The 20,640-nt window shown below is 37.7% G+C and overlaps 1 protein-coding gene across 1 annotated transcript; it reads right to left on the minus strand.

Annotated features, from left to right (window-relative positions):
- Positions 1–4,259: 4,259 nt before the first annotated feature.
- LOC108900110 (ribosomal protein S6 kinase beta-2) lies at positions 4,260–16,650 on the minus strand. Its single transcript, XM_018700963.2, has 16 exons — positions 16,423–16,650; positions 15,517–15,571; positions 15,166–15,203; positions 14,960–15,074; positions 14,326–14,394; positions 13,976–14,123; positions 13,668–13,725; positions 13,423–13,523; positions 12,806–12,896; positions 12,589–12,679; positions 10,284–10,391; positions 9,023–9,085; positions 7,786–7,863; positions 7,232–7,339; positions 6,908–7,020; positions 4,260–6,425 (listed from the first exon to the last, which is right to left on the minus strand). The coding sequence occupies exons 2-16, from the start codon at positions 15,568–15,570 to the stop codon at positions 6,248–6,250; spliced, it is 1,413 nt and encodes a 470-aa protein (XP_018556479.1). The 5' UTR covers position 15,571; positions 16,423–16,650; the 3' UTR covers positions 4,260–6,247.
- Between the last annotated feature and the right edge of the window lie 3,990 nt (positions 16,651–20,640).

Consider the following 20,640-nt stretch of genomic DNA (forward strand, 5'->3'; position numbering starts at 1 on the left):
TGTTTTTGGATGATTTTTTGTTCTGAGGTGATGACGTGAGTCGTGGACCTAAAGTAGCACCTGCAAACTTTGGCTGCTGGGAAATGAACTAAATGGGCAGCTAATCAGCAAGTGAAGGTCAAAACCGTTGTTCCTGAAGGTGCACCCAACGTGATTTACCATATTTGCTGTACACACATTGGTAATTTCTTTGTCACGGGAGAAACGTCACCAAATATTCCATAACATATCATTTCCCATTTAAGGCAACAAACAAACAATATTTTATAATAACTTATTTCCAACATATTTACTTTACAGTTGTGTTTCAGTCCTCAATGCTTTTGTTAACAAACCTGCAATAAATTATTTGTTTTGTTTGTTGTTGTTGTTTTTTTTTATTGTATTTTGTTTTGTCAGTCCAGAGTCCTGTACTACAAAACAAGGTTACTGGCTTATCACAGTAACTTAAGGAGTAACTTAGAGACATTGGGTTTTGCTTCCAGATTAACCCGTACTACCAGAGGTGGGTAGGTTTACCTGAGGTCTGCTGCCATATCAATTAATACTGCACCTCTAAACTGCTCTGAGCAGGTTATGGTACCACACCCCTCTGTACACAATCTTGTCACATTTGGGAGACCCAATTGGTATTGGCCTAAGGACTGTGAGGGATTCACTCCACATGGTGTGGGTGTTTAGAGACTCAGTCAGTCTTAATAATAGAAAAAAGAAAAAAGCAATTATTCTTTATTACTTCAGTAATTATTTCTTGCATTCTCCCTTAAAAATGACATATTGATTACAGGATTTTTTTTACGTTCCAGTTTTTCAATTTCCAATTTCTGTTATTCTAATTTGTAGCATTTATTTCTTGCTGTCAAGCTCAAGTGTTTATACAAAACCCATATACTGTCAGGTTCAGCCTGTATGGCAAAAGAACATGGCAAGCTGGTAGCTGCAGCAAAGCAATATTATCCCTCTGAACCACACATAGGAGATGAATGGAAACTGCATAAAATGATTTCAAACAATTGATATATTACAAAAAGTGTGGACCCTGAGCTGCCTCCAGGGTCAGAGGTGACTACCCCCTCTACTCCCTCCATTACAGGTTTTTCTTTGTTATGGTCAACTGCTCTGCTTGTGAAAATGTGGCCTTCTGTTTTTCTAAGTTCAGCCTTTTTTTTCTATAAGTATCTGTCCTCAGTATTATGATAACTACTATTGTATAATATTTCATATTTCATCCTGACTTGTTTCCAGGTGTACTTTCCACTGGGGCTGGCAGCTGAAATATTGTGAGAATGGATTTGCTGTTTAACATGAGAGTATTTGATGATGTGAAAATACGTAAGGGCCAATCATTTTAATAATAAAGTTTAAATGCAAATGAAATATTTTATGAAAAGTTTATCCAAATGACATACATTTCTTCACATGGAATACAAATATATCTAGGCTACCCATGTAGGCATGAACAGGTCTTACCAAAACCACTCTACCTTTCATATCTGAAGGTCATGCGACATGAAAAAGCTGTCTGGAAAAAAAAGATGTCCAACCACCACACCAACAGTTATTAAGAAGTGCAATAAAGCCCCATAAGTCCAAGCGCAAGTATATTTATAACTGTGTTTTTGACCAACACAAAACAATATATTTTAAGTGTCCTTATATTTAAGTCATATCACAAATTAAGATTATAGAGAACATATGAGAGTAAGGCTTTATTTAGGAATTCATTCGGTCAGTGAGCCTCCCTGGCTTTGTTGGCAGCCATGGTGTTGCTGTGAGAGCCTCTTTAAATTCCTCATAAACTGTCAGAATGAATGTGCACTCTTCATCTGAGAAATACGACACAAAAGCCATTATGTCATTACTCTGCGTTTCTAGACATGACCCTTTAATGCACATACACATACACAAACTGATTAAACTGACACCAACTCAACTGTCCGACATCTTAGAAACTGCATCCTGCCACATCTGACGCATGAGCTACATATGAGCATTCAAGAGGAACTGTATCACGCTCTTGCTTTGCATTAGTAAGATATATTTAGTTTAGAAAACTTCCCTTGAGTAGGGTGTGCTGGCAATCAGGGGAAGTTGCAGCATGCTCTTGCTTCTCATAGGTTAGGCACATTATAGTTAGGGATGGGAATTGATAAGATTTTATTGACACCAGTGCAATAATCACTTCTGCTTATTGCTCCCATTCTTTATCGATTCTCTAAACAATCCCTGATCAATTTTCTGTGTGGAAAAAATAGGCCTACACAGGTGTTCAGCATCAATGTGTTTCATATCTCTGAGTGTCCTAGAGTACTGAATACTGATACAGCATTTGTTTTCACAAAAATTCTGCTAAACCTGTCTGTGTGGCACTAATGTTAATTACACATAGAATATTTACCCTCAGTAACAGACAGTGGTACTCTTGTGTATAGTCTCAAGATACATACATTCCTGAAATTAAAGCCCTTGTTGCATATAGAGATGTTTCAGCATATTGCTGGTGTTCCCACCCTTGTTGAAATTGCCATTTTACAGACATTACAACTGTTGTCATTGAAATGAAGCCACACAGTATTTCCCACAGGTTGAGAATCTACTTGTGGTGGTGGGTGTAGGATAACAGTGGAGTGGATCACAGGAATTTTAACATCACTATGGGTGCATTGGTAAGAATGAAAGGAGACCACTGTTGTTCCAGTTTTTATTCCCACACTGCACACATATTGAGATGAATAGGAGGCTTGCTATGGTTATGGTTTATATCTGAGTGAAAAACAAATAAACACAATAATTAATTCAATGTCAATTTACAATTAAATGAATATAAGTACTCTGCCTGCCAAAGGATGTAAAATGAGCAGAATTGGCATTTTCCACCAAAATGAACAATGGAAAGGAGGAGGATCAGCAGTGTCTGAAATACTCAGACCAGTCCATCTGGCACCAACATGCCACATTAAATTACCTTTCTTCCCAGTACTGATGCTCGGTTTGAACTTCAGAAGTTTGTCTTGACCATGTTTATATGCCTAAATGCACTGAGTTGCTGCCATGTGATTGGCCATAATGATCAGCTCAACAGGTATAGATAATGAAATGGCTGGTGAGTATGCAGTATGGACTGCATTCCCCTTGTAAGCAAAATGACCAAAATGCATCCCTGTGTATATCTGCACACATGAGTTTGGACCTCAGCTCAGTTCATATAATAAAAGCAATGAAGTTGTGTGAAATGACTCTACACTGATGCTGCAAAGATATTGTAGTCTACAGTGCCAAGATCACTGATTTACCCAATCTTAATCTTATCACCCACATCATTGCTTATGTGTGTGTATGGGGTGAATGAGCTTGTCATTACTACAAAGTCTTTACCTAACATGGTGGTTCTTTGATTATGTGGATTAAGATAAGCTTTGTTCATGTAGCATTGTCTGAATAAAACTGACTTGACGTGATCTTAACTTTTATTTCAAACCAGAAAATTCCAGAACTTGAATAAATACATTTCCTAACACAGCAATTCAGCTATCTTTTTTTTTCTTTTTTTTTTACAATCATCAGTTAGTAGAAAGAACACACAACAAAACAGACAAAATCAGCAATGATCACAAAATGAAGCTGAAATCCATCATTCTTAGATTACACATTAGTAAAACTACAAAACTGAAAGAATGAGAGTGTAACAATGGTTACAGATGATGGGGGTTGAATGGGAGGGGGGGTGAGGTATCAAGTGTGATATGAGGACAAGTTAAGAACCTTCTAAGTAAGACCTGTTACTGTGAACTAGAGAGACCTGCAAACAAGAACAGGAAAACAATATTCATCCTTTCAACAACAACAAAAAAAGAAGGCATCTTGCTAATTTGGAGACCCAAAGACTTCCAATATTAAATAAATAAAGGTGCAATTATCATATGAACAACTACAAACATAATATATAACCATGAAATTAGAATAATCCAATACATTCTAAAAATACTGCTTATTATTATGAAATGTCATTTAATTTTGCTTCTTTTCACAATAACAACAATTTCTGTTTCTATTTCCAAAAGTTTCCAAATGTTCCTCTTCCAGACTTTTTTTCATTCCAGTGAGTTATTCCACTTCTACAACCATGCTCGTGGCTCTGTGGAGCTGTACTTGAGACACAGCAGTGCTTTTTAGCTGAATGCTAAAGTCAGTGTACTGAAACACTCACTATGACAATGTTAACACAATGAACTATTTCATGGATTATTACATATTCTATCTGCATTTATTCAAATGATTATTTATTTCATCATGTATTATTATTATACATTATAATACAGACATTGAACTTCGGGTCTTTATACAATTCAAAGGATCGTTGACGCCTGGTAAAATACATTCTTTATTCTCCAGTAAAGATCATGATGGACAGGCAGTATGTTTAAGCTTGGAAACAAATGGATGATTTCACCAACAAATGTAAGTATATTACACTCTTAGCCATTTTATTCATGTAAATTTGTGGCATGTTTCCATCATAGAAATGTTCCCATTTTGCCCCATCTTTACTCAATACAAAACTTGCCTGTCTCCATAATCTTTGATATCACTGCTTTGGAGGCAATGATTTAAAGCTATGTAGTTCAGATTACTTTACCATTCAGCATGTATGTTACAATTTGTTATTCCCTTGATTAATTTTTAATATTTGCACTCATTTTACCTGAGCTACCTTGAGGAGTTACCTGTGTTTTTTGCGAGTTAAGATTCATGCAAGCTTCTCTTCTGTGTTTATAATTATAACGAATACAGCACATAGTGATATTAGGCCAGGAGCTCAGTTAATCTCCACCTATGATCACTGTATCTCTGAAAAAATGATTATGTAAAAAGATGTCAAAACCTTTCTGTGATCCTTCACAGTGCTGAATTAGTGTTTGACTGAGCATGTCTCCAGTGATCTAACCCAGCACAACAGTGTCAGGCAGTGGCAATCGAACACTTTAAAATATCTAGGATTTTTTTTATAAATACTATTTGGCCTAGGTTTGATGTGTAAAAATAGGTTTGTTCAGTAACCCAAAATACTCTTTTTGTACAATACAATTTGTTGTCTGAGAGCACCACTTTTAACAGCCTGCTTTGAACATTTATACATTATTTCGATATATGAATGTATATTTATGTGAAATATGGTAACATACAACATTTCCCTTGTTAAGTGCACTCTATTGCGTGATTGGTCCATTTGTACAATATGAGGATAGCATGTGTGAAAAACTTTGGCAGTAGACATGAAGACACATGAAATGAAAAACACTGAAGAAAGTCATATGTTCAGAGAGAAGTGTTCACTACAGATCAAATATCACACTCATGAATACCTTATTGTGTGTGTGATGTAGCATTCATTCAGAAGACATCTATACAATAGTCCCACCTCAACACACAACCTAATCTTACTTCTTTAAGGTTATGCAGCCTAAAGTTGAAAACTTGACAACCTGACAGCTGAAGATCAGCAGGTCTCGACCTTCATGGAAAAGAATCAGAACTTCAATCAAATGATCATTCATCAGTTTTCTAATTAAAATGTACGCTGTGATAGCCGACAAACTCTTGCACAAACTCTGATGAACCAATTAAAAGCAGATGAACTACTTAAACCCAGAAAACTTTACATCACAGCTTCCTTTTGCTGTAATCATAGCATGTAGTCAATCCATCACTTAACTGACCTTGATTTTCATGATGCATTTAGGGAAGTTTGTGAAGAAAATCAGTCGGTCTGTTGGCCTCTTTCTAGTGTTATTTGAATTGAATATTTTTTATGTATATTTTACACAAGTCTTCCAAATATTAATGCCATAGTGTGACAGAGCTACCAGTGCAGATACAGTATATTGAAGCTGTAAATTAAAGCTGTCCACAATGTGGACAGTGACCATTTGAGAACAATGACAAAACAATGATGAAATGGTTCTTCAATGGTTCTTGTTTGTCAAAGTAAAAGCATTAAAATTCCATGAAGATCCAGGAAGCCCCAAGTAGTAGGCCCTGTGCCTGTATTAATGTACTAAAATGAATATGAAGAAAAGAAGGAAAAAAGCAAACTGATAGCTTTCAGCTTTTAAGGGACCTAAGTTAATCACTTCAAAAAAGAACGATACCAAAAAAAAAAATCAAAACACTTCAGCTCTGTGCCTATAGAAAATATAAATCTGACCAAAGTCTTGCAGCACAGGCTGGTGCTCTGAATATTTCCTCCTCATCTCCGATGTCCCTTCTGCTTCTTGTTCCTTGCAGGGGTCCTGATCGGCTGACTGGCAGCCCCATTTTCCAGTGGCACATGAACTGAAGCTGCCGGTGGAGAGGTGGGAGAGAAAAGGTCTGGCTCTCCGTCGATGCTGGACTTGAAGGGTCCAGCAGGAGAAAATTTCAGAGGACTGAAAGAAATAAGAAAAACAAGAAATACATTGCATGAAAATGATAAATTAAACTAATCTTCTTTCTTTTCATCTTCTTAAAAAACACTTCATATAGATTGAATATTAAATTGTATTTTCACATACAATATGACTGCCCAATAACCAATTTTTGGGGTAATATAGAAAACGACAGTAGATACATTTCTAAGATTTTTCTGAATTAAAGTTTTGGCCCCTAGGAAAACAAAGATTTGGGGAATTGAACTCTTTACGGAGAGATCATACAGAAACAAACAATTATAATTATTGTTTTGTTAGGGAAAAAAGTTTACTTTTAAAGCTGACAGGCTGGATTCATTGAATATAAATGAATTCAGAAATATTTTCATCCTCACACACACACGTATATTCCTTTTTTTGGTTTGTTTTTTTACATCAAGATCCATGTATTACTCATAGAATGTCAATCTAAACACAAGTTTGTTAAATATGTGTATTACCTGATGGGTGTGCGTGGGCTGCTGTTGTGTCGACGTACAGCTCGTGTTCGGGGTTCAAATGAGAAGCCTTCTTTTAGACTCTCTAGAACCGATGGAGCAACGTAGGTGAAACCCTGATGGGATATGGTCATTCGTTTCTATCAGTCAGTTATGGATAAGTAACAAACATTTTCTCATTAAAAAAAAAAAGGATTAAAAAAAAGGAAGGTGCAGTGAAAGAGACTCAGTACCTTAGATAAAAGTAAAGTTTCATTTCCAGTAATCTGTGACATCTAGGGCCTAAATGTCAACTTTAGAAAAGATAGATAAGGAAGAGTATCTCACAGCGAAGGCAAGCTCTGCACTGTGGCTGAGTGAGGTGTCATCTGGACTGTCCACTGGTGTCTGTCTGGTAAACCTGGTGTCAAACTGGCTCACATCCTCATCTGACTGCTACAGAGAGACAGGTAAGGAAAGCCAAAAATTTAAGTTGATATGAAGGAGTGTAGGATTGTAACACAAAGACAATAAGAGGTTTGGGAACATGAAAGAGCTGTATAGAGGGTGGAAGTTGAAAAACTAATATCAGAGATTGCTGAATTAAGTCTGTTGGCCCAGAATAAGAGGAATCTCTTTCTGTCTGTCTGTCAATTTTCTCAACAACCACTCATCCGATCAACTTCTAACTTTGCAGTAGTATTGCTGAGGACTCAAGGAAGTGCAGTGTTGACTGTCATGTTTCTTGAATGAGTGGTTCTTGAGGAAACTACAAACATCTCTTTTCTACATTTTGAGGAGAAGAAAAAGACAGTACAGCAACCTGTGCTATGGGCACTGCGCTAGTAATATTACCTCAACAAGGTATTTCATAACATAATGGACACAAACAACTGACTTACCAGTTGTGGCTTGTATGGCGGCTCCACTCTCTTGTTCAGCAGGTCATCCCAGTTAACATGCTTGAAGAAAGGATGTTTCTGCAGAGGAATAAAAAGGTTGTTCTTTTTACATGTTGACATTTAGACTTTTTGACAAAGATCTGCACATTTATTAGAAGTATGAATTCTGTATTTATATTGTACTCACACAGTCAAATCACAGTGTTTAAATGTTCTTCACTGTTGTACTTTGTTACACTTTGATGTTATTATTAATTATCAGATAAGTCTGCAGTGTCCAATCTCAGATTTCACAGATTTCCAATAAATGAGTGTGTCTGTATGTATCCTCACTCACTGCTTCAAGATGAGGGACTGAAATGAAGTCAAGTGAGAAACAATGAAATAAGGGAACTGGGATGTAGCCCATGTCTCTTACTGTACATGCTCTGGTTTTGCCTACATTTGGGCAGCATTTCAATCGTCAATCTGCAACTTTTCCTCACCTAAAAGCAGACCATACATGTCACTGTCCTCTCAATACTGTAAATTGTAAATCCTTTAGATGACACTTAACGCCTTGTGTGTTAACACCTTCTCCATATCCAATAATATAGGGACAATGTATTTGTGGCAAATGTATTACTGCTTGGCCTGCCTGCTACCTGTTTGATTTGCTTGCATAGCTGTTATTATGTCTGTGAATTTTTTTACACTGCCATTCTACTTGATGATAAATAGTACCCCACCTGGGTTTTGAATGACCACATTTTCTGTGTTTTTTGGAAGCCTATGCACATGGATTTTATTTATCTTTAGCTTGTGTAATCCTAGGGAAACCATGTTAAAACAAGGTAGAAAACTAAGATGGTCAGTAATGGTTACTACAACTGTTGGCTCCCCCCAAAAAGCCAATTGTCTGGCAAACTGAAAGATATCAAGTGAATTGTGTTGTAGCACCAAAGAATAATGCATCAACATGCACATGCAAAGAATAACCTGTGGGAGAAAGATGTTTTAAAATTTATATTGGACCAAAGTCACTAAACTTTTAAAGCGGCTTTTATCAGATCTGAATGGTGAAAAGCAGCTTTTACATCCCAGTGACCGATGAAAGTGGGTTATGGCTCTCTCCTCATTCATTTAGAGAGAAGCCTGATCTTGTTAGCTCAAAATAACTGCCCAGGGGCTTTGCCAAGATGGCTGCTGAGCTGTAAGACTTGCCAATAAGGACTTGAAAGTTACCTCAGTTAATTACCTGGATATCAGCATAGTCTGCTTTACTAGAGCCAAGTCTTTGGGCTGGATTCTTCTTCAGCAGCTGAAAAAAAGATATAATTGTGTACATCACCATACAAATACTTATTATGTGTTAGGGTTTTGAAATAAAATTTTAAATAATCACTCGTTTGAATGAGGCTCTGCACAAGTATGCGGTTTTGGTTTTACAGTTTTTCCAATGGTAAATGTAGATTTCATTTTTGACCTTGAAAAAAGTACTTACCAAAACCATCTGAACACAAGGTCTATTATTAGCTCCTCCTGAGCTTTCAATATGTGACACCATGGACCTTATGGTGAAATGGTTTTGTAGATGTAGTTTGACCTAAAGTTTCACATGCAATCCATATAGCGGGTCCTTATATGCAACAGAGCAAAGGTTACTTGGCCTGACTGATCTACATCTTCAGAAAATGTACCTATAACCTGTGGAAAATTGGCTGACTCTAAATGATTTTTTCCAGATCTTAATTTTGATGACTGATAAAGCACGACCACACAAGGAGGTTTACCCCAATTTTAGTGCATGCATTGTTTTTAAAAGAGGATAATTCTGCAGGGTTAACCTTTAAAAAATGATGTTATGATGTTCCTTATTCAGTAACATCATATATTACAAATGGGTTTAATTGGCTTATTGTGTGCTGTTTAATTAAATTAATCTAGAGTTAATTTCTTTTATTTAACAGCTTTAACAGCTCTTCTTTACAATGAATATAAAAGAGGTTTCTTATAGTTCAACTTCTAGTAAGACCAGCTGTGGTGACCTTTTGCAAGCTGACATACCACAACTGGCAAAGCTTACATATTCTCATTATTCTTTCATCTTTCATAATGGTTTTATTTTGTTTTGTGGTCATAGATGATGGCTGTATGGGAACAAACACATTTTAGCTTCGCAAAAAAAGAAACAATTATGGTGGTTATGAAACAGAATTTTAACCAACATATAAAAGTTCATTTGAGGGCAGAAGCCTCACAGACATGATAAATGATACATGAATATTTGATTAATTCAAGAATGTGACCAGTTTGATTTTGCTCAATTTTGTGACTTCTGGATCAAAATTGTGGATCACCAGGACGTGATCACACAATGTACAAAATGTTTTTCCTGCCAACTGTGTGGAACCATAACTGAGACAACATAACAACAAATTAAATCTGAATTGAAAATGAATTAAGTCTAAATCCACACATGTACATCACATGTCAGTGTTTTTGTGTGTGTTACAGACCTTCTTGATGAGGTCCCTTGCATCAATGGTCAGGTATGGGGGCAAATTAAGTTTACACTTCAAAATCTTATCAATTGTCTTCTTCCTGTTTTCAGCTGTGAATGGAGGCTGGTGGAAAAATCACAGAAGGAGATCAAAACTACTAGACTGTCATCTATATAAATAGAAATATATATCCATCACATTAGTGATGAGCAGGATCACTAATAAGCAGTGTTATTGTGGTAATGGATTACTCAACATTTTAAAGCAATATTAGGCTTTGGCAACAGCAAAATGTACCCACGACACATGATGCTGCTGTTGTATTACATGTTTTCCTAACTGAGCTACTCCACAGTCATACAAGAACTAAACACGTGCATCACAGATGAGAGCAGTTGTCCTAGTTTTCTAGATTGGATATGGAGTTGGTTGGAGTCAATCACTTGTGGAAATGTACTCACTGATTTAAATCTTTTGTTGCTTGAGTTACCTTAGCCACAGATTGCTCAGATAGTCAAAGGAGTGTTTCTGAACTTTTTTATTTTTCCTCTCTTATGCCTAGGCCACACTGCATACCTTGCGTGTGCGTGACAGCTAAATTGCTGAATTACTGTGGCACGCACAAGTGGGTCCACACGGCCAATGCTGCTGCTGCGGTACTGCTACTGCCAGCCCTATCTTTCTAGTGTTTGCCTTTGATAATGGCCATCAATAAGACAGTGTTTGATTTCATTTTATTATGACACCAATTTACCTTTGTTCAGCACAAGAGTGAGAGCGAGAGTGAGTGTGTGTGAGTGAGTGAGAGAGAAAGAGAGAAAGAGAACGAGAGAGAGAGAGAAAGAGAGAGAGAGCACTGGAAAACTACTGCCATTCAGCTTCAGTGATGGTGAAAGGTGTCCGTTTTATTTAACATGGCTAGTATGATGTCATTATGGCTATCAACAGATCTTTTCACTGTCTATTTTAGCTGGATACACTGAACTGCATACATCACCTGTGAGGAACAAGAGAGAAGAACAAGCCAAAGCACTCTCTAACTATTTTTCTACCTCAATAAAATACGTTGGCTACAAATGTCCCTTTGACTGTGAATTGTTCTAAAACATGGTCTAGTCTGCATAATCACAAAATAAGGCTGTAAGAAGGTATGTGAGTTCTCCAAAGATGTTCAGAAAAACAATTTTGTGAATTCAAGAAGATTCAGGAGGGCAAGGCATAACATTGCTAAGGCTGTTCTCAGTAATGGTTGGTCAATAAAAGCTTTTCTTTAAAGGTCCCATATTTTAAACATTTTCTGTGTATTATTTTACATTTTTATATCCATAAAAAGATATATCTGTGGTTTTGAGTTGCAAGAATGGGACATTTTGTGTCCATCTCTGAGCTTCTCTTCTGACTGGCTGACTATTTTCTAAGTGACAGGTAATAAATTGTAGCCTACTGTAGCTGAGTAAAATGCACCGGTAAATGCAAATGGAAATAGCCACCACTGAGCAGTCAGCGCTGAAATGAGCCAAACAGATGGGTCAAATTCAGACTACAATGCTCTGGTATTATATTATCAGAAACTTTAGCCACTGGTCTCTATTATTACAATCTTCTATCTTAAAAGACTGTGTAATGGTATATACAACAATTGTGCAACATTTCCTCAGCATTTTTGTAGCTAGCCAGCAACATAAATGCCACTTGGTCTTGTGTTAATAAAGTTAAAACAACAACAAAAAAAAGTTTAGGCAGTGGGTGTGAGTAGGCCGTGCTGAGGCAAGGCTGATGGTGGTGACTGTATAGTTGTGATATCACAACCCTACAAAGATTTGACGGCTCACTTAGAGTTTCTGTACAGTTTCTGAAAATGGGCCGTGTACATTTCTGGATTGAGAATTTTGATATTTTCACTGTATTTATTAGCACTTACTCCTGCTTTATAATTGAAAAATACATGGAAATCTCACTTTCTACCATATGAGACCCTTAACTCAATGATTTTCTGTTTCCCCAAGCTTTAGGCACAGACAAAAGAATGGAGATCACTGATGCAAGCTGCTGAGTTGAGCTTCTATCCAGTGCCCAAAGCCCTCAGGCTCCAGCAGCTGCTTCTTCATAATAAGAGAAATCTGGGGCGACCTGGGCCCTAGTGAGACTGCCTCCTGCAGGACACTTCCCTTTAGAAATGGATTGGACATGAATACAGATGGGAGATCTGGAAGTTCTTCTCCAAAATATATACGTTTTATGGTATAAACACTGAAAAACAGCTCATCTCCATTTCCTGACATAGTTCACACATAATTAATAATTGTTCTTTCTTACTTACTGATCCAGTCATCATATCATACATCAGGGCCCCCAGGCTCCACCAGTCCACTGCTCTGTTGTGACCTGACCTGGTCAGGATCTCTGGAGCCCTGGAAGAGGACACAGAGTAAAATTGCAACTCACAGTTTTACATGTGGTCATGAAGGTGTTAAAAAGCAAGAGAGACACTGTGAGTGTGACACTGTGTCTATGTGAGTCAACGCAGTATTACCTACATGTATTCTATGGTGCCACAGAAGGTGTGTGTGACCGTTCCATCATGAATTGATTCCTTACAGAGGCCAAAGTCAGTGAGCTTGATGTGTCCTTTAAAGAGAGAAAAAAAATATAACATCCATTGTTTATGTGTCAGGCTGAATGTATATTAGAACTATGAGAAAATGACACTATTATAAAATTATGTTTCAACTACAACACAAGGCAGGACAGGAAATGACAAAACTACACAGTGCACACATTTGATAGGGCATTTAAGGTCATTTATAGTCATGTGATCAAAATTCCAGCTCCTAAAAGTTCTTGACAACACAATTTTAAAGCTGCAGATTTCAATGAGACAGAGGAGAAATGGGAGGAACCTGAGCTAAATGTCAAGTGTCATAGCAAGGGTCTGAATACTTTTGTCAATGTCTCTTTTTAATACAGTCGCAAAAATTTTTAAAATTCTGTTTTTGCTTTCTTATTATGGGCTATTGAGTGTAGACTGATGAGGGAATTTTTTTTTTTTTTTTTTTTTTGCATAAGGCTGCAACATAAAATGTGAAAAAAGTGAAGGGGTCTGAATACTTTCTGAATGCACTGTATATTCTTATATAAACACATGGTGGGTTACCTTGGTGATTAAGCATGATGTTTTCAGGTTTGAGATCTCTGTAAATAATCCCATTAGAATGGAGGTGACCTAGAGCCAATGTGATCTCTCCTAAATAGAAACTACACACACACACACACAGAGAGAGAGAGAGAGATTAAGTCCATTGAAACAGTTCATTGAAACAATCCAATATCATTCACGCTTAAGCTGTACAAAACTGCATCTCATGTGCAAACAATGAGTCAGGAACTTGGCATCTTTACCAAGCAGTGTCCTCCATGAAGATGCCTTCTTTCTCCAGCTGCATGAACAGCTCCCCTCCTGGTGAAACAAAAGTACAGTTTGATTAGTGCCTACAGAGATTTTTCCTACCATCTATTCCTTCATATCTTTATTCATCCTTATTTTCTTTCCCTCCACGTTTTTCCAGCTATCCATTCAAAAAGTTTTAAATTAAGGAATCTGACCATGTGCATACACATTCACTCAAGTTGGTCTATGGTATCTGTCTCTCATCCTATGTTTTTATCCTTCCCATCCACCAGTCCATCCCTCAGTGCCTCTGTCTTACCACTTAAACACTCAAGTATGAGGTAGAGTTTTCCCCCTGTCTGGAAGGCGTAGAGCAGATCCACAATGAATGGGTGTCTCACTGTCTCCAGGATCTCCCGCTCTGCTCGTGTATGGGCTGTATCTTTAGCATTACACACTATCTTAGCCTTGAAGGAGAAGAGGATAAAAGGGATGTGGCAAGGGAGAAAGGACAAATATGTAGAAAGGAGTAAATGAGAGGCAGACAATGGAACGTGTAGAGGGTAAATGGAAACAGCATGAGAAAGATGAATGGAGGAAGAGCTTCATTTTATGTATACCCTATGACTTGTATGATTTGTGAGAAAGCTGTAAGCTGTGTCAAAGTACCTTTTTCAGGACCTTCATGGCAAATATCTTCCCCATCTGGGCACCTTGAACCTTCCTAACCTGGAAAACCTTAAAGAAAACCTTTTGTTTTAAAATAAAACCATACAAAAGAAAGACAGCGCTATGTTGTAAAAAGTAATAATAGTCAGTATAACCAATAACCAATGAATCTTTACTGAGTGGTTTATCAAGCAAAAATGCCATCCTTTTGCTTTTCCAGCTTGTCAAAAGTGAGGATTTGCTGCTTTTCTGTTTCATATATGTAAATTAATTGTATTTCTGAGTTTTATTATCAGACAAACAGTTACTATAATAATAGCATAATGTTTGCAGAAACATTGGTAGTAGTAAACTCTAGTAGTAAGTGTATTTCCAAAGACACTCCTGCTCAGTGAAGTATCAATAGTGCCTAGAAATCAAAAATCAGCAGTAACACTTTGCTGAAAAATTCTCTTCCTTCCATTCAACTGACATTTAACATTTAAACCTGCTAAAGCAGATTTGCAATGTTACTGTGTGCTGGGATAACTTTTTTATGTAGTCATTAATGAAAAAACACAAGGAAAAAAGTCAGTGGATAGAAAGAGAAAGTCGCCTTTGGTGTCACCTGATATATACATGCGTACTCACGCACCTTGCCATAGGCTCCTTTTCCCAGCACAGTAAGAAGCTCAAAGCAGTCAGGTCCAACTCTCTCACTGTCTCTGTTGACACTCTCACTGGTCAGCTCCACCTCCTCTGTCTGAATGCTGGGATGAAGCATGAGAATGACACAGAAATATTTGTATATGGAAGCACTAAGCATATATTGTTTAAGATTTAATAATAAATTCAACTTACTTCTCTGGTTCTGTCACAGTGAAGTCACAGACATCATCCTACAGATGAGGAACAACAAGCCAAGGGGGTTAAACAATAGTATTAAAGGTAAATGTGTTTTTAAGAACATTCAGGTTAAATTCCTCCTCAGTTTTAATTTTGTGGATGGCTGTATTCTTTGCATTATCATCACCATTACCATCATTATCATGAAAAGAGCTAAAGACATATTCAAATTAGATCTTGTGTTACAAACCCAAGAAATCACTAATAAAGATTAATGAGCAAAATTAATGGTCTCATCTCATCCTAGATTAATTCAGTTACTTATATGATCAACTGTAGTCTTATCAATGATTATGGGACACAGACCTCTGTATCGCTGATGTCCTCAGTCTCCAAGTCTATGTCGAACACTCCTGCCATCCTGAAACCAAGACTACACAGTCAAACAGTGTGTTGTGTTTCATTTAACCAGAGGCTCATTGACACTTACACCTCAATGAGGAATGCAGTATTGCCATGCAACTCAAAAACACACTTTGTTCTTGTCTCATGAGCATAACAGTGAACATCTGAATGGCAGATGCAGACATTACAGGATCACATACTGTATGTCTGCTGTCGACCTACAATCTAGAAGACAACTGCTTCTTAGTTGATCTGCAATAACCATTTAATTCCATGTGAAAACACTATATTGGCAATTACTGGTTGGTTTCCTAAGACAACTTAAATCCCTATTTTTTATAGCTGGCTAGGTGTTCACACAAACCTGCCGTTAGTAATTAAAAGAAGAAGCAACTGCTGGTTTGGGTGAATCAGAACTCAAATAACTTGGCCCACCTAAGACGGAACGATAGCCTAGCCTCCACCAGGCAGTCGTGAAACATGGCACAACTACATCTCTGAAATTAAACTGAATCTTGGCAACCGTTTCTAAGGTCTTTGTGGCTTCAAGTAACGCTAAGGGCTATTACAGACGTCTTAATCAAATGCTTTGAGGGAGTTAGCGTGAGTTCCCACGTTAGCATGCTAGTTAATCAGATGGCAACCGCAACAACATGTGAGTGACCATGACGACAAATGTTTTGTACCCAGAAAGCCGATTGATGTCCACAATTGGTCTGTACGTTTATTGGGGTGTTACTTATCTCTGTAAAATCTCACACTGGTAGCAACTGGCTGACAATATTAAATGTTAGCTATCATCACGATGACAGCCGAGGCTGACCGGTTTGACAGGTACCAACATGCTAATGCTAGCTGCTGTTTCACCTGGTAATGCTTCTTCATCCGGTGGTTGCTTATTTCTTTCTGTAGTCCGTTAGTATAAAATCCTACGCTGTTTTTCATACACCAAAAGTTGTGGTTGCCATTGTTCCTTTTACACAATAATTAACTAAACTACAACAACACGCTGCGGTTTTTGAGTCCCCCTAATGTTCCTCTATCAGGTATCAATCTGTCATACTGTTGTTGTGGCTAGATCGACCTTTAACTTCCTACGTCAGTCAAGGGGGCTGGCCGGGGCTGACAAGAAAAGCACTAACGGCTAATACTACAAGAACAAAAAATGCAATTAATGAATATCACTGATATTATTATTTTCTCTTATTAGAGAATTGGCTCACCCAGATAAAAAAAAAAATGAAATGAAAAACAAAACGCATATATTCTCTTCGCAACCTCTGCACATCTCTCTGACATCTCAGAGACAGAAATGAAAACTATCAACATGGCCAGGTAACTCGAGGGTTAAGTGAGACGTAAAGAAAAATGTAATGCTTGCGTACCACTGGCAAACTGCGACACACGTCCTTATGGTGGAAATCTGGGTACAGTTTAATATGAAACGAATGACATCAAGATTTGATAAGTGTCATCGTGTTTTCTGGCCTGCCACTATCCACCATCCCTGAAAGGCTTCCTCTGGCATTTTTCCAGGCTATATTTTTCTAAGTGTTCAGCTAACTGTTTCCTGCTGGAGATGTAAATGAATCTTAACCAACTTTTAAAAAAACTTGAAAAAGGCTAAATATTTTCCTACCGCAGCAGTGGGTTAATAAACATTTGGTGAACTTACAACAGCAGGACAATATATGTGGGAGTGACCCCCAACACAGCCATAAAACCAGAACTATCTTTTAAATTCATACAGTGTTATAAACTACCAACAGTTTCATCACAACTTCATATTTATCATTTCCTTAACTGTTTCCCAAATCAAGCCAGAGCTGATTTTAAAGTACTTCTGCTAACTTAACATCATCACCATCATCCTAATATTAACATGTGTGCCCACAGCTCAAATTGTGCACCAGGTCCCCATCTAACCAGGTTTCTACAGAGACCCTCAAATCCAACTTCTCATACCAAACCTAGCACTGTCTATCTGTGGTGAAACAGACATCAAGGACTGCATGGATATCATTGTTTCTCTAAGGTTTTTACAGATATTCTTCTGATAAATAACAAAACAGGTTTTAGAAGTTGAAGTTTGGCTTTATTATGCTGTGTTACTTTTTCCTCTGTGTTTGGTTTTAACACAGAGGCGTAAACTACCTGCCAGTTGTGGTTTCAGCCCACACCGGATGTAACTGACATTTAGCATTCAAATTTCAATTAATCAGACTTAATTCATATATTACCTTTCTAATATGTTAGCATAGCTCAAGGTCCTTTACAAGTGACAACAACACAGCAGAAATATAAAGAGTAAAACATGCTAATGCATACAAAAAATAAAAAATATAACTTAAGCTTCACACTGAATATAACTTGTAGGCAAAATGACTGTAAAATAAAACTGGAATTTAATTAAAGCAATGAAATAAATAAATAATGACCGTGCAAAATTAAGTTCAATTAACAGCCATAAACATTTTCAGCCAAAGCCAGGCTAAAAGGATAAGCTTTAAGTTATCAGTTGGTTTCAAGATAACATTTTCAGCCACTCCCAGATCCTCAGGCAGGCTATTTCAACTGTTTAAAGCTCAAAACCAGTTGAAAAGCTTAAAAGTAAGATGGAAAACTTGTGTAACTGCCAAACTGAAAGCAGTTATTGTTAAAAACACAGGGTCAAAATGTAGACGTGAGCCTTCAGTGGAAAGTGGCTTTGGCACTTAAAAAGGAAGTCTGTGTGGTCTGGTAGCCCCTAACGTCACCTCTGTCAGGGACAGGAAAGAATATAGACTTAGAACCAGAAGATGAAGTCTCACAGGATTCCGTCAGTTCTTGTTGGTGAGTAATAAATGTGTCCTACATTACACCATAATTATGGATAGGCTGGTTAAAAAAAGTGTGCTTAATTCATAGATGACTACATTTCATGTTCATCTACAATAGATGAGGGCTGAGTCAGACATGTAGACAGAGAGACATGAGAAAGCAAGTGATGGTCACAATAACACAATCACAGCTAGATTTGTTGGTATTAATTATAGTGGTAGCCCCAGGATGGTCGTGTTATATTTTTCTTTTCAATGATAATTTATTTCAAATGTTAAACGGGAGGAAATTGATGATGATAATAGTAATTGCTTTACTGCACTCTAAAGGAAGATTACAATATAATTGGGGGCAAGAAGAGCTGCAGCTTCTGCAGTCACACAAGCAAAAAGCTGTCGTATAGCCTCCCCAGAGTTTGGTGGGTGTTGAACTCTGCCAAGGTTCTCTGCTGCAAAATGGTGGACTCTTCCCTCCAGAATGTGGAAGAGTTGCTGCCCCAAGTGAAGGAGTACAAGTATCTTGTGGTCTTGTTCACGACTGAGGATAGGATGATTGACAGGTGGATCGGTGCAGCATCGGCAGTAAAGAATAAATTGTATCAGACCATTGTGGTGAAGAGGGAGCTGAGCCAGAAGACAAAGCTCCTGATTTACCAGTTGATCTACAATCAAGCCCTCACCTATGGTCATGAGCTTTGAGTAGTGACCGAAAGAATGAGATTGTAAATAGAAGCAGCCTTAGGCCCAGCCTTAGAGATATGGTGAGGAGCTTGGGGGGAGCTCGGAGTAGAGCCGCTGCTCCTTCGCGTTGAAAAAAACCAGTTGAGGTGGTTCCTGTGTACCTTCCTCTGGAGGGTTTCTGGGAGATGATGGGGTAGAATTACATAGCCCATCTGGCCTGGGAACACCTTGGGGGCATCTGGAGTACCTTGCTTAGCCTGCTGCCACCATGACCCAACCCTGGATAAGCAGAAGAAAATGGATGGATGAATTAAAATAGAGTGGTCTGCTGTGTCAAAAACTGAACTGAGATCAAGCAGAATTAAAATATTGGATCAGTCAGCAGCTAGTAAGCAGCTAGTAGTAAATTACCTTACCTTACTGACAGCTACTTTGGCGATGTGAAATGAATGAAACCCAAATTGTAATAATAAGAATATAAAAAACTATTTAGTCCTCATGGGCTGTAGATTGGAGTGCTTCACCACAGATTGAACTATATCTTGCTTTAAGGATAACTCTGGGTTTTCTAAACCAGCATTATTTTCCCATGTTGTGTAAATGACTGATAGGGACAAAAGTCTTTGTTGTTGATGCAGTATTGAGCAAGAACAGTGTACCCAGAACTGCTTAACAGCTGCTGCAATGTAATCAAATGGTGCATGTCCAATAAAAGTGCTTATTGTTGCCTCTGACAGGTTCAGATTGTTATGAAGTGTCAGGTGTCTGACAATATTACAGGGACTACAGCTACAACTACAGAGATAGGCGTTTTTGTTGAAGAGTAAGATCCATTTTGTTTACCAATAAACAACCATTTAATGCTCTTTTCAAAGCAGCTAGGCTTCATTGACAAAAACAGTAATTTTACGTCACTGGTTGTTTCAGGCTAAACAAAAACAATCTTACTCTTTAACAAAACTGTCTCTGTAGGGATCCTATCCATAATGTTATCAGAGATTTTGACAAAACTCTGAGTCTGTCAGTGGCAAAAAGACGCACTTTAGTGGACTTAGCGTGTCTGCATCTCTCTGAACAAGGCACTGAGAGTAGATAGACTATGTGGAGAACAGTTTTCCATTTACTGAGTAAGATGACGATGTGATAAATTTTCAAAATGCACCGGTGACATTTATTCAAAAATGGATTAGCATGGCTGTAGAGTAAAATGGAATTTCAAAGATATTGAGGAGTTATCCTGCTTTGTAATGTTGCAAATTTTGTTAGCTTTGAAACTTAACTGTTTTCATACATTCAAACTGTATCAAAGATTTTTTTTAAGATTAAACTATGCATACATTGGTAAAATTGATGTCCATTTTATTCACTCCAGGATTTATCACTGCGGCTGGATTTTGGATGTGGTTTGTACAAGCTGCTGAAGTCAGTCTTGTCCAGTTTGGTTCAACAGTTACTCTGGACTGTAACATCTCCTACCTTTATGATACAACATGGTTTAAGCACAGTGCAGATCTCATCCCAACAGTGGTCCTCTGTGCCAGCTTCAGAGAGGGACAACCAGTCCAAGGTAGTACATGATTTCATA

The sequence above is a fragment of the Lates calcarifer genome, linkage group LG5 (assembly GCF_001640805.2).
Source record: "Lates calcarifer isolate ASB-BC8 linkage group LG5, TLL_Latcal_v3, whole genome shotgun sequence".
Taxonomy (NCBI): domain Eukaryota; kingdom Metazoa; phylum Chordata; class Actinopteri; family Centropomidae; genus Lates; species Lates calcarifer.